Here is a 16,960-nt window from a genome sequence, read left to right as displayed (position 1 = left end):
CACCAGTGTCAAAAACAGCTAATTAGAGCACTTCATGCAAACGAGGGCCGTATTAAAGGAGCAGATGACTCCCAGTCTTGTGTTTCTGTCTTGCTTTGGCAGGATGCAGCACTACACACTGGTGCTACAGCTGCGAATTGGTGTGGATGCATGCGTGTTACTCCAGCGAGAGGAAACTAGAGGCAAACGGAAACAGACTTTGTTTTTTGTGTGTGTTTTTCTTTTTTACTGGTGAAGTCACAAGGAGTTGGAGCTTAAAACAGCCACTACGAGACTTAGGGTGTGTTCATACTGTACCTACAAACACATAATTAGGACTAAACTGGGACTAAACCTTAAAGAAAATGTGGACTAGCCTCGGATGAAACCAAGACTGGAACCGGACCAACCAAGGACTCAACCGACTCTGTCCAATTGCTGAATTAATAAGCATTATTCAGGCGTTTTACACTTTGGCGTTCAGGATGTAAGCTATATATAAATAATTGAATTGATCTGTGACCTTGTATTTGTCAGAACAGAAGAATCAACTCTTACTTTTAATGACAATTCTTACAAACAGCCGTTCTCATGGTGTATTTACAGTATTTCTTTGAATTTTTCTTGAATGTAATTTCAGACTTAGACAAACTTTGCTGATTTACAACGGACAATTACATAATGTTATACAATACTGCAGTTACACAGCTAAAATTTTATCTATAAGTAACTGTGTCAAAATTGCAAAAAATATACTATTGTGATTGAAATAATGTGGTAAAAAACAAGTGTTGTCTTTTGATCCCTTTACGATTATCCCATTAGCAAATATGGACATGAACTTGGACCGGAGACGATTTGACACAGACTTCACATTCACTCATTATGAACAATTTAAACCGACCATGCCTGTTTATTTTTCAGCCGGCCGTATTTGATGCCGTATCGTAGAGGGATATCTTTGTTGTACTTAAATAGCGCGTGTAATGTACTGGGTCAGGGCTGTTGAACAAACCGTAGCCTCACTCATTATGCCTTTTGAAGAATAAACAAAGTACATTCTGCGCTTGCTTGTTGACACTTATTATCATACAGAGAATAGGTGACGATCTAAGTGATTGTGAGCACAGAATATGGATACATTCAGTTACAATAAGAGGAAAATAAGCTTGGAGGTGTTGTTTGTGAAAATCAAAACTACTGTATCAAACTTTTTATAATATCAAAGCCAAGCAAGAACATGGAACGTCACAGGACAATATTGTTTAGATAATTTGATTTGTTTAGATGATTTCTTGGTATTTTCACAATAACTATAAGAAGACAAAATGTAGTACACAAGTTTGAATGGACTATGTTTGGTGGATGAACTCATTCTACCACTTTCTCCATAATCAAGGGTTTACATTTATTCAATTTTAAGGGATGGTGAATTTAATAGTCTCTGTTTGTCCCTGGCTGTGGCTCCAGCGTACCACACGGTGATGTAGGAGGATGGACTCAATGATGGCCGTGTAGAACTGCACCATCATCTGCGCTGTTAGCTTGGCTTTCCTCAGCTGCAGCAGGAAGTACATCCTCTGCTGGGCCTTCTTGATGAGGGAGCTGATGGTCCACGGAAGGAGTCTACGGTGGTGATGGGGGACTCTGTTAGGACGAAGGGGGGGCATGCGGGGCTGTGACTTTCCTGAAGTCAGCTTTACAGAGTCATGTTTTTAACTCTAACACAACACAGCAACTTTGTGCATGTTTCGTATTTAGAGACAGAGACAATGGACATCGAGAGGAGCCAGCTGAGGTGGCTCGGGCATCTGTTCCGGATGCCTCCTGGGCGCCTCTCTGGGGAGGTGTTTCGGGCATGTCCCACCGGGAAGAGGCCCCGGGTAAGACCCAGGACACGCTGGAGGGACGATGTCTCTTGTCTGGCCTAGGAACGCCTCGGGATCCCCCCGGAGGAGTTGGAGGAAGTGTCTGGGGAGTAGGAAGTCTGGGAGTCCCTGCTTAGACTGCTGCCCCCGCGACCCGGCCCCGGATAAAGCGGTAGAAGATGGATGGATGGATGGACAATGGACATGTTTTATTAAATTCAAACCGGAAATATGCATTGTATCTGGCATTTGTCTGCTAGTATCAATAACGCCTTTAGCTTACTGATAATTCCCGCCTCAACTTATTGTAACGGACTACAATGTCATTTAAGATCTCCCATCAGGATCAATGACCACGACACACCGTCAACTACACAACGAACTGAATTTGCTCAACAAGTCCGTTCTAATTTTCCCCCTGACTAATCTGCAGCAGAAGTCGGTCTGACACTGCATTATTTACTTCCACTTAAACCTTATAGACGCAGTGGGTTTTCTAGGGGGGATACATGCGCAAAAAACAAAACAGTGATCACAATCGCTCTTGTTTAGCCGGTTAAACATCTAAACTGAGACGACGCTAAGCAGCCACCTCTTACATTGAGAAATCTATCATGCTTATTTTCCATATGGCGCAGTGGCAGAGGTAGGAGGCGGCGTGAAGCGGCACAGGAGGCGACACGCAGAGGCGCAGGTGTGGGCATGTGACTGCTGCGAGCTTGTCAGTGAATATTTATGTCTAATAATGTATGCGCACGCCGTCGAGAGGAATGTATAGACGTTCTAGCTGTGTTACAACAAGAGTTTCGTCACGTGCGTCGAAACAGCCCTTAACCCTCTCTGACACCGTAGAGTTGAGAATCGCAATTAGCATTTGCAAAAAAGACAATTTTCCCGCGCGGCAAAGGGTTTGTGAAGATTCATGGCTATGCTAATTGGGTTATGGGTAAAATGTGTTATAAAAAGCTGTATTTTGTTAGTTATGTGTCTTCAGAAGGCTGCGCTGGATGTGAAGACAGCCATGATTTGCCTGCTACATTGCAGTGTGTTGCGAAAGCTAAGTAAGAAAACTGTCAAAAGAGGAAGGCTACAGAATGTTCACTTACACTCACAGTAACGCGTCCATGCAAGGTTATGTCTTTCACACGCTAATGCACATTGTCTATATATTGCTGTTGCCTATATTGACCTTTTATATCACACATATTACAATACAATACAAGATGAAAAATACATGATATAAATAGCTTGAATTCATTTGATTAAACGGTGCCTAGTTTTGTCCTGATGTGGACTAGTTTGGCCATCTTCTTTAGTCCTTTAGTCCTTCTTAAGTCTTTCTTTAGTTCTTCTTTAGTCCTTCTTCTAGTCCTTCTTTAGTTCTTCTTTAGTCCTTCTTTAGTCCTTCTTTAGTCTTTCTTTAGTTCTTCTTTAGTCCTTCTTTAGTCTTTCTTTAGTTCTTCTTTAGTCCTTCTTCTAGTCCTTCTTTAGTTCTTCTTTAGTTCTTCTTTAGTCCTTCTTTAGTCTTTCTTTGGTTCTTCTTTAGTCCTTCTTTAGTATTTCTTTAGTTCTTCTTTAGTCCTTCTTTAGTCCTTTAGTCTTTCTTTAGTTCTTCTTTAGTCCTTCTTTAGTCTTTCTTTAGTTCTTCTTTAGTCCTTCTTTAGTCCTTTAGTCTTTCTTTAGTTCTTCTTTAGTCCTTCTTTAGTCTTTCTTTAGTTCTTCTTTAGTCCTTCTTTAGTCCTTCTTTAGTCCTTCTTTAGTTCTTCTTTAGTCCTTCTTTGGTTCTTCTTTAGTCCTTCTTTAGCCTTTATTTAGCCTTTCTTTAGTTATGATCTAGTTTGGGTTTAGTTTTGGGTTTAGTCCTTCTTTAGTCCTTCTTCTAGTCCTTCTTTAGCCCTTCTTTAGTTTTTCTTTAGCCCTTCTTTAGCCTTTCTTTAGTTCTGATCTAGTTTGGGTTTAGTTTTGGGTTTAGTCCTTCTTCTTGTCCTTCTTCTAGTCCTTCTTTAGTCCTTCTTCTTGTCCTTCTTCTAGTCCTTCTTTAGTCCTTCTTCTAGTCCTTCTTTAGTCCTTCTTCTAGTTCTTCTTTAGTCCTTCTTTAGTCCTTCTTCTTGTCCTTCTTCTAGTCCTTCTTTAGTCCTTCTTCTAGTATTTCTTTAGTCCTTCTTTAGTCCTTCTTCTTGTCCTTCTTCTAGTCCTTCTTTAGTCCTTCTTCTAGTATTTCTTTAGTCCTTCTTTAGTCCTTCTTTAGTCCTTCTTCTAGTCCTTCTTTAGTTCTTCTTTAGTCCTTCTTCTAGTCCTTCTTTAGTCCTTCTTCTAGTCCTTCTTCTAGTCCTTCTTTAGTCCTTCTTTAGTTCTTCTTCTAGAATTTCTTTAGTCCTTCTTTAGTCCTTCTTCTAGTCCTTCTTTAGTTCTTCTTTAGTCCTTCTTCTAGTCCTTCTTTAGTCCTTCTTCTAGTCCTTCTTTAGTCCTTCTTTAGTCCTTCTTCTAGTCCTTCTTCTAGTCCTTCTTTAGTCCTTCTTTAGTCCTTCTTTAGTCCTTCTTCTAGTCCTTCTTTAGTTCTTCTTTAGTCCTTCTTCTAGTCCTTCTTTAGTTCTTCTTTAGTCCTTCTTCTAGTCCTTCTTTAGTCCTTCTTCTAGTCCTTCTTTAGTCCTTCTTTAGTCCTTCTTCTAGTCCTTCTTCTAGTCCTTCTTTAGTCCTTCTTTAGTCCTTCTTTAGTCCTTCTTCTAGTCCTTCTTTAGTTCTTCTTTAGTCCTTCTTCTAGTCCTTCTTTAGTTCTTCTTTAGTCCTTCTTCTAGTCCTTCTTTAGTCCTTCTTCTAGTCCTTCTTTAGTCCTTCTTTAGTCCTACTTTAGTCCTGATTTAGTCCTACTTTAGTCCTGATTTAGTTGTGGGTTTAGTCCTAATTTAGTCTCAATTTTGATGCGCTGAAAATGCAAGTTTGAATGCACCAGTTTTAATCCAGGTTTGGTCCCAGTTTAATCCTAAATTTGACGTGGTGTGAGTGCTTTGCTTTTTAGATATTTTTTGGTTTGAACTTAGGCTAGTTTGATTAGCTTCAACACATTGTATATGGAACAAGATGGTTTAGCTTGTTGCTCTAACTGAACTGACAGATAATTTAGCCTTAGACAAGAAAGAACAAAAGAAAGAGAGAGACAGACAGAGAGAGCAAAAAATGAAAAGTAAATAAAGATGACATTAAGCAGACCTTGAAGAAACTACACATCTCAAATACACGTTCTTTTCCCATTGTAGATTTCCGTGTGCTTATATTTGTACTCTATGCGAAAAGTCTGGTTGCGAGAGTGGAGTAACCCAGTCCGTCTCAAACATCACGTCTGTCATGTCTTCACTTTTCTAACGAATAAAGTCACGTTTCCATCCGAAATGGCCTCGTACCAGATCGGCGAGTTCAAAAACCGAGCAGAAGGGACTGAACTAGGTAAATGCCACCAGAATCCCACTAGAGAAAAACAAGATAATCAGAGATAATTGGAGATATTAGAGATTACATGTGCCATCTGGCTACTATTTTCGACTACGTTTCACATCACAAACATCAAATCCAGTTAATCTACGCACATTGGTCGATGCAGTGTTTCCTATTGATGCTGCTGTATGTATTTATGCATAACATAGTCCGCAATAGTCCTTGAACTTCACCCCCGTCTCCTAGCTTTTATGAAATTGTGGTTATACCCTCACATTATTTATGGTCTTATGAAACCACACTAGCAGGCAGCTACAGCACGAGCTTATCAAAAGAAACAGGTGTCTGAGTAAGCAATTCATAGTTCAGATAAAGCACATCTCGTCAAACGCCGGCGCTGACCTTATAACATCAGACATTTTGTTTTTAAAAGCGCTACATCCTACATCCAAGAACCACTCACGAGCACAGTCCAGGTCTGAGTGAAAGGTCAACACAAGGGAAATGGAGTTTCCGTGTAGCTATAGGTCTGTGTGATGGAAGCATGCGGCAGTTGTTTTAAACGTAATGATTGCATTCACCACAAAGCTAACATGTTGTTTTCCACACTACAAAAACAGACTATATATGATGAGGTGATGGAGAAAGTGGCAAATGACCCACAACCCAGAGAGGTGGGGATTGATTTCTGCTCTGATCTTGTGTTTACTGTTGAGGAGTCCGTAAGCAAGACATCTACACATCTGTCTGATATATTTATCTTTAATGTCTATATTGAAGTTACAAAACGATCTCTGTGGAAATAGCATTTTGTCTAGTCATTCCGGGATGTGGTACGTACATGTTGTGTTATTTTCTGTATAAAAAGAACCCCATCTGGCACGTTTATATAGCATTTTAACCATTTTAGAGCTGTGTTCTCTCATCATGACCTCAGTCAAACTTATATTACGTACAATGGATTTATGCTTTAGTAATCCTGCTTTGTAATGCATATAGGCTTGAGTGACTCCGGGTCATACATATAGGGTTCAGAAATGTTACAGAGCTATTTTACAACAATAATTACATACATGTGACAGTGAAATGCCCATGAACCAACTTCTGATTCCCAATGTTGCAGTCTGGAACAGAAGTGAATGGACCAATTTCTATTATAAAGCCATTTAGATTGATTTTGTGGTTTATAATTTACGATATGAAAAACAATGATCTACGGAAATACATTTGTACTGTCCCTTTTATGCATTTGTACATTTTTAATGAGTGGAATATGTCAGCAAGCACCCCAATGTCTACGATCTATTGTTTATAAAGGTTGCCTGTATTCAGATTGGCACCTGCTTTGTCTTCTAATTGTACATGTATATTTAATGGGGGCATTTAAATAACAATCACTGCGGACCTGTGAACTTTACGTGCCCTGATGAAGACTCACGATGAAATGTGTTGGCGTTTAAACTAAAACCTCTATAAACATATTAGAGTGCCACGGTTGTCTTCTTCCTTCCCCTAGTAATGATCAACATATTGTATAATTTAATACTACAATGATGTCTTCTTTAACAATAGAAGTAATCAATTCAACGCCACTGTATTCCACTGTCCATAAAACCATTGTAACATTACCTGTGTATGGGTAGGCGGGATGTTCCTGCGCCCGTAGACCCCCAGCAGTGCATTGTGGGACAGCGACAGGTTGAACTTGATGTAGGTGGGGTGATGCACGGTCATGTGAAACCTCCAGAAGAGGCCGGGCGGGATGGCTTGGCTCTGCTGCGTCCCCACGTCGACCTCTCCTTTGTCGATGGCTTTCCCTCGCACCCATTTCTCTGCAAGAACAAGGACACGGAGACGTTCACGGGACGATTGCAGCGCGACAACGAAACAGAGACTATATCAGGACGGATGGGAGGTTCCCTGCCTTTTCTGTGGGAGTAATTAAGAAGCAACCTGATGTCCTCGAACATCAATGCGATCAGCTCCTCCGCTAATGAAGTGCGAAGGAACAGACAAGCGACTGTTGGGAATTTGACTTCACAAGAGACTAGTGGCATTAGATCACTGCATAAAGATGAACTTCATGATCAGGATGCATTCTGGGAGCAGATCAAATGCACAGGAGTCATGTAATATGGTGGATGTTTTTATTATTTTTGAGTTTGATAAAAATGTGAAAAATAAAACTTGTTTATTTTGCAGCGGTCGTCACTTTCATAACACATTCCAAGCGCCCCGATCGTTCACTGCGGTTAGTTTAGAAGCGTTTTTCACAACTTTAAGAGTTTTGCCGACACATTGATAATAACAACAAATAGCATGCTACAGCGTGCTTCCTGGTTGAAATGCAGACAGCACACAACGGTTTTATTTTGACCCTAGGAGTAATATACACGTGTAAACAATAGTTTTTTTCTTTACTAAATGAAAAAAAAAAAAGTATGTTATGATTGCTTTGACTTGATATGTGACTTTTGTCTGTGAGGGTCTTCCACCTGCTTAAGAGGAGCCACCTGCTTGTTTCCGTGGAGATTGGTAGTTTTAGAACATACATAGTGCCCCTTTAAGAATAGTATTGTATAAAAGACAAAACTTGTGTAAAAGACAAAACAATGGATATTTATGTGTTATAACTCCTGGCTGACCTTTTGTACAATTTGATTTTACACTTCAGTACATATTTTCTCCACAAATACAATATTTTTGGCAGGTATTATAGAAATGACCCTGGTTTTAAACAGTTTAGTGTGTTTAGCACGTTCATTATGATAATATAATCCGTATGATTTCAGTTTGCCATTATTACGTTAAGACTTTACCAACCGATATACAATGGCAGTAGACACTTTCTCTGCCAGATATTGATGCAGTGAAATATGTGAAATATATGTAAATATACGTGAAAAATGACCTTGATTTCAGTTGTGTTTTTGGTGCTATATTTATTAAGCACTTTCATACAGACAATAAAAGTCCTTATATTCTCAGCTATACTTGGTATAAGACATACAGTGCTGGAAAGAAACACGTTAATATGAAAAAAATCAACACTGTATATGGCAATGGCTGCGGAATATTTTGTAGTTTAGTGGCAGTAATAATAGGAGCAGCAGCAGCAGCAGCAGCAGCAGTAGTTGTACAGTTTGCAGAATGATACAAAGGTTAGTTTGATATCACCACCAGTTTATATAGTTTATACCTTGAGCAAAGCACATTTAGACTATTTAACAAATTAAGGACAGGTCAGAGTAAGAGACAGAACTGACTCTTCTATGAGAAGAAAATGGCTAATGCAGCATTTATTAACCACTTAAAAGCTTAAGTCACTCAATGGTGACTTTTTTGGACATTGTCAATTGTCATTGACATTGTCAATTTGCCAAAGGCTAAGATGATAAAAATAAAAAATAAGTGTTCAAACTTATGTAGTGCTTTTCTATCTTCAAGGCGCTCAAAGTGCTTCACATCAAGTAACCGCTCACCCAGTCACATACACATTCACACAGAGTACACAGACATGGGAGCAGTATTCACGTGAGGCAGCTGTGATTTCCAACCTGTGGGTCAGTGGATCTGACCGCTCAACCAAGGATGTTTAAGTTTAGCGCGGGATTCAAACAGCTGACCTTCGAATCAGAAGACGAGCTCTCTACCACTGAGCTACTGCCGCCCCAAAGACAAATGACAAATGTACTATTAGCATTACCAAACAATAAATGCAATGAGGGAGTTCTGGGAAATATGTCTATTTAAGAGACTTCATGCACTGGCATTTGCTCGCTGCATAGCGACACACTGCTTTAGTGAGGAAGTATTTTGTCTGAGGGGCTGTCGACCAGGGCTTTGTCATGTGTTATATTAGCATCTCCTAACAAGAAAGGAAAGGCAGAGTGTCTGGATTAGAGGCAGGAGCACGTGCATGTATTCACAAACAGCGATAGTGTCTTGACTGAGAGCCTCTCTTTGTAAAAGAAAAGAATCGGCCCATCCGACAGCGCCCGTGCTGGCCCCAACGCTCTCCCTCATAAGAAGCTTTTATCAACCACCATCCCGGACCCTTTTGTGTGTCCGAACGCCGAGCCTCTCCAAACCCCTTTTATAGAGAGATATATCTCTCTTTCTAAACTAAGATGGAGGAAATATGGTGACAGGGGGGGAGTCGGCCAATCGTTATGGCCACAAAAGGTGGAGGAGCAGTTAGGGGCAGATTCATGGTTGGGGCCAAGCACTTTCGATCTATAATGCCTGCAGCTTTACCACTCCATTATGGGGACAGCATACGCACCCACAGGCCAGCAGACATACATCACATATGCTGACACGCTGATAAGCCACTAGACCGGTAAGCAGCTCGGGCTGCCTCTGTCACTGCAGGTTTTCATTGTATCTCGCTGAAATTGTGTGCAAACTTCCATGCTCCGAAAATGATGGATCCTAATAGTCTCGGATATCCCCTGACCCGGGCGCGACGGGGAAACAGCTTTGATGGCATTAGGACACAAGGCCCACATTTTATTGAGTGGCATCACTAGTATGGGGAGTATCATGTATCAATTTTTCATATTTCGGTCCGCTCCGAGCAGCAGGAGTTGATGTATTTGTCTTGACAGCACCTATTGCACCACCTGTCTGTCCCAGGATGGATCCCCAGTCTGTGGTTTCTTCCAATTTTATACCAAGAAGTTTTTTATCCCTCACTAGAAAAGACAGCAGGGCAAGAGGGGGAATGTTTCCAGCCTGCAAGAGATTTTCAGACATTTCTATGAGTCATTCTGTTCAACAACTGGGCAAAATTATGTTTAAATGTTTGAGCAATACGTTTATTACTTGTCATAAAACATACCTCATTCTGACATACTATGGACAGTATTTGAGAATTATGTATATTAAAAGCATAAGACTCAGCGGTGACTCGAGTCTTAGGCTTTCAAGACAGAAAAAAATATGATCGGATTTGAATCTCCAATCATACATTTTACATGAAAGAAAGACCTAATTTCTGTGTTTTCTCCCAACAGAATATTCCACCGACTCTTCGGATTCTTGCCGCAAACATTATTGGTTTTGTATGAGATTTGTGGTTTGTGGTGCACAGTGAAATTGAATAAAAAGATGCTTTGGTTGAGCAGAGGTAAGTGATAAGATGGATAATGGTCAGACACTTGTGATGTTTAGGTCCTGGTTTGATCCCGGTTTAGTCCTGATGTAGATTTGGTTTGGTTCTAGTCCTGGTACAGGGTGTTTTCACTCTTGTACTCGTTTTGTCCCGGTTTGAACCCAGTTTAATTTTGACGTAGACTGTGAACACACCTTTAGACGTGCTACGGTGCAGGTTTACTTCCAGCAAAACAGTTTGATCCCAGTTCTGATGTGACGTGTGTGCAAGAAAACATATCCTTACATTTTCAAGGGATTCCGTCTCTCTCTCAAGCATGCTGCATCATTTCTTCACATTCATGTTATTTCCTTTTCTCATATCACGTTTTGAATCTAGAATGAAAATAAATCCACGTCTGCATGTTAAAATGTCACGGTGAACTTGAGCCGCCTACTGAATTTACAGAGACAGTCTTTCATGAGCCCATTACTGCGGCGCCACACTTTCCGTCCCGTGTCTTTCCCAGCCTAAATTGTTAAGACCTGCTCTTTCAAATGTCAAATATCATGCTGATAAATGCCAAAGTATTGGATGTGCCTTTTTTTGTCCGACTATCTCTCCTCTCTGCTTTGTTCTCCGGGTTTAAAATAAGTACATTGATTAATTGGATCATTGATTGGACCGGACTGAAGTGTGACAGGAGATGGGGCTGCGGGGGAAACAAAGGGGTATGTAGATGAGAGCGGATTCAGAACAAAAAAAAAAAAAAGAGTTCAAAAAGGCTGACAATAAGGGGAAATGAGAAGGGTGTCCTGCATGGAGCATAAATTGTGGCCAAGCTAAAAATCTCTACTGAACAGAATAGAGGCGGCTTGGCAGAACTAAGGTATGCATTCATGCGTCCCTGCCGAGCCTACCTCAGCAGTCTACTTCTTTTAATGCTAATCCTCGTTCACAAAAAAAAATCCAGGCCAGTGGAGGGTTAGATGTCCCGAGGAGCAGTCTTTTTATTCAGCACTAGATGAATAGGACATGAATGGGGCATGGCAGTTGGCAGAGTGGGCCGGCTGGCTTTGGCAGGCCGAAGGGCACAGGGGCGCGACTAACGGCGGATGCTAATTATTGCATCAGCAAAAGTGACAGGAAATGACAGACAGTTGAGCGCAGGTCAGATCCTAAGTTTGATATAGTTATAACTTAGCTTTGAGGAATGTCAAGGCAAATTATAAACACTGGCACAATCGTGTTTCTGGATGTCTTGTATTTGTCTTCTATTCCTTAGTAGTAGAAGTAGTAGTAGTTGTAATAGTAGTAGTAGTAGTAGTAGAAGTAGAAGTAGTAGTAGTAGTAGTAGTAGTAGTAGTAGTAGAAGTAGAAGTAGTAGTAGTAGTAGTAGTAGTAGTAGAAGTAGAAGTACTAGTAGTAGAAGTAGAAGTAGCAGTAATAGAAGTAGTAGTAGTAGCAGTAGTAATAGAAGTAGTTGTAGTAGTTGTAGTAGTAGTAGTAGAAGTAGTAGTAGTAGTAGTAGTAATAGAAGTAGTTGTAGTAGTTGTAGTAGTAGTAGTAGTAGTAGTAGTAGTAGTAGTAGAAGAAGTAGTAAGAGTAGGGATAGTTATAGTAATAATAGTAGTAGTAGCAGCAGCAGCAACAGCAGAGGGGATAATATATAAAAATGTAGATATTTTGAATGTTGTTTCAAAGATATGCAAAACTGAAATATTAAGTCAAAAGGTCATACTTGACTGGAAACCAAAAGAGAAAAGACAGGAAGGTGGGCAACAAAAAAAAAAAAAAAGTTCCTCTAAAAAGCTTGAAAAATTAAATAAAGGAACATTTCTTGAAGCTCGGCAGCCATATCCCTGAGCCCATCCATCCTGCATGGCCAAGTCCTGCAGTCAAAAAGTGGACTAGTAATAGTAGTAGTAGTGGTGGGAGTAGTAGTAGTACTAGCAGCAGTAGTAGTAGTACATTTAGTGGTGGCCCTTTATTACTAGTCTCCAGTGGCCCAGACAAGCCAGGTAAGAAGGATTCTCTGGCAACCAACACGCTGGGGTCAACCGTGAGGGACACAGCGTTCTTACATACTTTATTGTAGCATAGTAGGAGTCGTAGTGGGAGTAGGAACAGCAAAGTGTAGTCGCTGTAGTTCCATCAAGTGAAACTAGTAAATAGGACATAAATCGACAGAGACAGAGGGTCTTAGCTTTAGGTTGACAGTCTGGGGAACACAGTGCCTCTGCTTCTAATTACAGCTTTACCATATTACCTCTAAAAGTGATGCAACGCAGTGACAGACAGCTATGCTTAGGTCAGAGGTATTCCGGGTGTGGAGGGGGGAGAAAGACAAGGTCCTTAAAAGCAGCATAAGAGAAAAGAGGGCCCTAAGACGAGGTGTGGAGTTACAGTCGCTGATGCAAGAGAGGAAAAAAAAAGAAAAACACTTCACCGTCCTCGGCAATAGCGCGGTAATCCGGCGGCTTTACTCCTCCATAGCGGGACAGGCGGTCGGTGAGGGGGCCGATTGGGGAGTCCCATTGAAAGGAGAGAGATCGCGTTGTGACAAGGGCTTCTCCCGGGCCCATGCGGCTCCTCGGCTTACCGCTGTCAATCACCGGGATTCGGAAGCGTCCCATGTGCCACCGCATAAACCTGAGACCAGTCTATCAAAACAGGCCAGGTTTATTTATTCATATTTGTCAGGCAAGAGAAATGCCAGCCAATGTGCAAATGGGATGCGACAAAATCCTCTGTGCTTTGCTGTTGAGAGGTGATATATTAAAAAGGAAAACTAGTTGGAAATACATACTTTGTAGGATAGAAAACAAAATAGAAGCAGGAGAGCACAGACTGATTTTTTTAATTATGGTTTATGAATTGACTTCCTGTCCAATAAGCAAAGTAGAGGCATATGTGGTCATTTAGGAATACATTTTACATATAACAATATTACGTTTTTGCCAACTGGTAAATCCCATTAAAGTAGACATGATTTGCAATGTTACTTATAGTGCACTAAAGTTTGTTGTGGTTGTTGTAATTAAATGTATGTTGTGTTTTCCACCAAAGAGTATATCGGAAAAGAGACTTCTGTGCACCGTCTTGCAATATTGCAGTATTTTATAGCCTGTAAACCCAGAAGTAAGAGCCAGAAGCGGTTTCACATCAGCATCTGAAAGAAGCTGTTCCAAAGCTGGGCAAGAACCAGAAATTAACAGTTGTGCCAAAGAGCTAAGAACTCATGTAACTAAGCTCCAATCATGCACACTGTATCTATGAATACATGCAAGATAAGTACATTTAATGTCACAGCATTTGAGGAAGTGTAGGAAGTGAACGTACAAATGATCTAGTGAGTAAGTAAGTCAGTTTGGCTCGAGGTCTGATCTCAAGCCAAACTGAGCCTTGATGGAAGTGACAGGAGCTGGTGGGCAGAAGTATTTGGAAGTAAGCGATACAATAATGTTGCAGCCTCAGCCAATTACAGCCTCAAAGTAGCATAGCAAAAAGCCCGTGGAACACATTAAATTAGGGCTAATGGCTTCCCCAACAAACTCTATTAGCAATACATCTTTAACAGTATCATAACACTAACTGCCACTAATAGGCGTTCTTAGCGGAGGGCCAAGTGCACTACTCAGTACAGGCACATTTTAGTGGGTGTTCACCGACGAGTAGCGTCCGCTGAGTCCTGGCATTGGTAACGAGTTGTGCGCTGGACTCTAGTTTGAAACGTGGTGTTCACTCAGTTCACCTCCCACTTAATGCCACGCAGCTTTCCAAGAAGACGCGTTTTACCAAAGTTAACTTTAGGACACTAATCAAACATATTCAACTTCTCGAATCACACTTAGCCTAAAACGATGAACATGACATGCAATATTTGTACTTTTACTTCTGATTTCAGCACGTTTTGTTTAGTTAGGGTGCGTTTTTCTTGAAGGACTTTGCACTCCGTTGCCTTCCTCGGGTCCCAAAGTATGACATGAAATAGTTATATAGTGCACCTTGAGATATTCAAAGAGTATGTATAAACATCTATAATATAAATGGATAAAGAATTGTGAATTGCATTTGTTTGTGTGTGTTTTCCAAAGCTTTTCTAAAGATTTAACCAGTGAATAAGATACTATAAGTTCTGTGCGAGATCTTCAGTGAAGTAGAGGAATATGTCGGTGTAATCCCTCATTCGTCCAGGCGTGTTCCATAGTAGAAAAAGCTTCAGTTGTAGTCATCTGGACTCAGTTAGAAAAAATAACCCCCATTGGGCGGAGCCTTCCTGAAGTAGAAAGAGTTGTTTGTAAAATTCTGAATAGGCTAGCTCGGTAGATACAAGGGGGGAGTTTCTATTGAAACAAACAACTCTTTCTACTTCAGGAAGGCTCCTCCCAATGGGTGGGTCTTACCACAGAACAGTATTAATATCGGAGTTCTCGATCTAAATTCTTTTATTGACAATGACTCTTGGATGAGAGTCGAAACGTCTATTTTTTCAAACTGAGTCCAGATGACTACAACTGAAGCTTTTTCTACTATGTAGTAGAGGAAACAAAGCCGTATGTGACAATTAGATAAAATGACAATAACCAGACTTTATACTTCAATTTCCTATTCATTTCCACCTGTGATAATAGCATATAAATCCTTTTTTTCTTCTAAAACAGTATGACATGGCTACGGCAAGAAAGATGACTTTTAAATTGTCACTTTGATGAAAGCTATATATAAATCTACAGCGAGAGCAGGTTCAATGCATGCTTTCTATTGAATTCCTTTGAGTGTGAGGCTAGTATAGAGGATGAGCTAACTTAGGACCTGGGACACAAGGTCTAATTAATTCCACTTGCCTTCGGGTTATTCAGGTAAAACAATTACACCTGTAATCTATTTTCTAGGAACTAAACTGTCTTTGCAATTAATGTGATTAGCCTTTGGTTTATAATGAAGAAGAGAATGGAGTTCGGGAGAAGTCGGGGGTCCTGGTGACGGGACATGCCTGTTGGGACCAGTACCAGGAAGTAGTCCATAGTCCATGTTATAAGCAGTATAGCGGCATAGTAGATGTTGAAAGACAACATTAATAGCAAATGTGAGAGGGATGGGATTTGCCCCGGGAAGAGTAAAAATATCACAATGGGGCGAGGTCTCTATAATTACTCGGATTCAATTAAGGGCCGTTTCAAGCAGGTGGCTTAATAAGCTTTCAGCCCGACTCCGCGGCGCGCTTCATAATGAGTGTCAGTCAGAAAGTCAGGCGGAGATAATGCCCTTTGCCTTAGGTCCTCCATTACCCACAATCCTCAGCCCTGGGCCCCCGCGGCTATACCACGTCTGTGACAGGAAAGGCTGCCAGAAACATCTACAAACCGTCCGCTAACCACCCGCAAAACCATCGGCAAACCGTCCGCCTCGTGACACTTAAGTGCACCAACAATGTGATCCGTGCAGCATAAACTGACGTATAGGAAGAGACACTTATGGAGCCTTTACAGCACACTTCAGAAGACAAGGCTAATCTGCAGGGCTGACAGAGACGTGAAGCACACCACGCCACGTAATAGGGATGGTTTTGTTTGTGGGGAAAGGTAATGGATGGAATACAGATCATACAGTCATGCTATACGTATTTAAAGGGCAAGTTAGAATACTAATTCCACTGCAACAAAGTTAACATCATATTTTGTCCGGGTTATTGTTTCTCAAATTGTATTACTGTACTATCTGGTGTGGGCCCCTCTTTTGGGTTAATCCATTTTTACTACTGTGGCGACTTTTTAAACCATTTTAGACCTGTTTAGCCCTAATTTAGGCTGATATAGACGGAGTTATAAGCTGGTGGTACTCGAAAAGCCATATTATAGTACTTGGTGTGAAAAGTTTGAGAACCATTAATCTAGTTTAACCGTTTTTTTGGCGTTTATAATTTTATTTCCTGTTTCGACCCGGTACAGGAGATGTGCCATTTCCGTAGGCCATGTCTCAATACTCGCACTTGTGCACTAAATGCGCATTCACGATGAGCTAAATCGAGCAATATTGTGTCCCAATAAACCAGCATTATATTTAAAAATCAAACACAAATGCAGTGTATATGATTTTGTTTTACCTTTTAGCCGATACACAGCAAGTCATTTCCATAATCACAACACCATAATCACAACAAACACTTAACAAATTGTCTCTAGTCTTTTCTAACTGCGAGGCACACTACTGTGAACCGCCCACTGTGGATTTGTCACTTCATTTGTCCCAGTGTTTTGGCCACAATCCTGATGGAGCACACAATTGATTAAGCACTGTGTCCTGTAATTATCCAACAAAAGAGAATATTTTAATCAATATTTGAAGAGGAGTTATTAGGAAACAACTATTGATGGACAATTTGAAACACCCGATAGCCATTTTAAGGTTAAATGCCTGTAGCAGTATTTTTTTACATGTGGTTGAATTATCTTTTGCCTGTTTTGACAGATTTGGTTTGATATATTTATTGTAAAGCGTCCAGTTGACAGCACCACGATAAATGGAATATAATTAGCCCAGATCCATAATTTGAATTGCCAGATGTCACGGTTTAAAGTCGTTGTAA

The 16,960-nt window shown here is 40.6% G+C and overlaps 1 protein-coding gene across 2 annotated transcripts in view; it reads right to left on the bottom strand.

Moving 5' to 3' along the window:
• The window catches only part of tenm1 (teneurin transmembrane protein 1), a 398,797-nt gene that overhangs the window by 175,302 nt on the left and 206,535 nt on the right, over window positions 1-16,960 (bottom strand). For both annotated transcript variants that reach the window (XM_072439861.1, XM_072439862.1), the window contains exon 7: window positions 6,906-7,108. In XM_072439861.1, coding sequence (XP_072295962.1) covers window positions 6,906-7,108 — 203 coding nt within the window. The remainder of the gene's footprint in view (window positions 1-6,905; window positions 7,109-16,960) is intronic.

The sequence above is a fragment of the Eucyclogobius newberryi genome, unplaced genomic scaffold (assembly GCF_026437365.1).
Source record: "Eucyclogobius newberryi isolate DKJ021-1_F unplaced genomic scaffold, fEucNew1.0.hap1 SCAF_11, whole genome shotgun sequence".
Classification (NCBI taxonomy): domain Eukaryota; kingdom Metazoa; phylum Chordata; class Actinopteri; order Gobiiformes; family Gobiidae; genus Eucyclogobius; species Eucyclogobius newberryi.
Note: the sequence above shows the minus strand (reverse complement) of the source record. Positions and strands in the feature narration are given on the sequence as shown.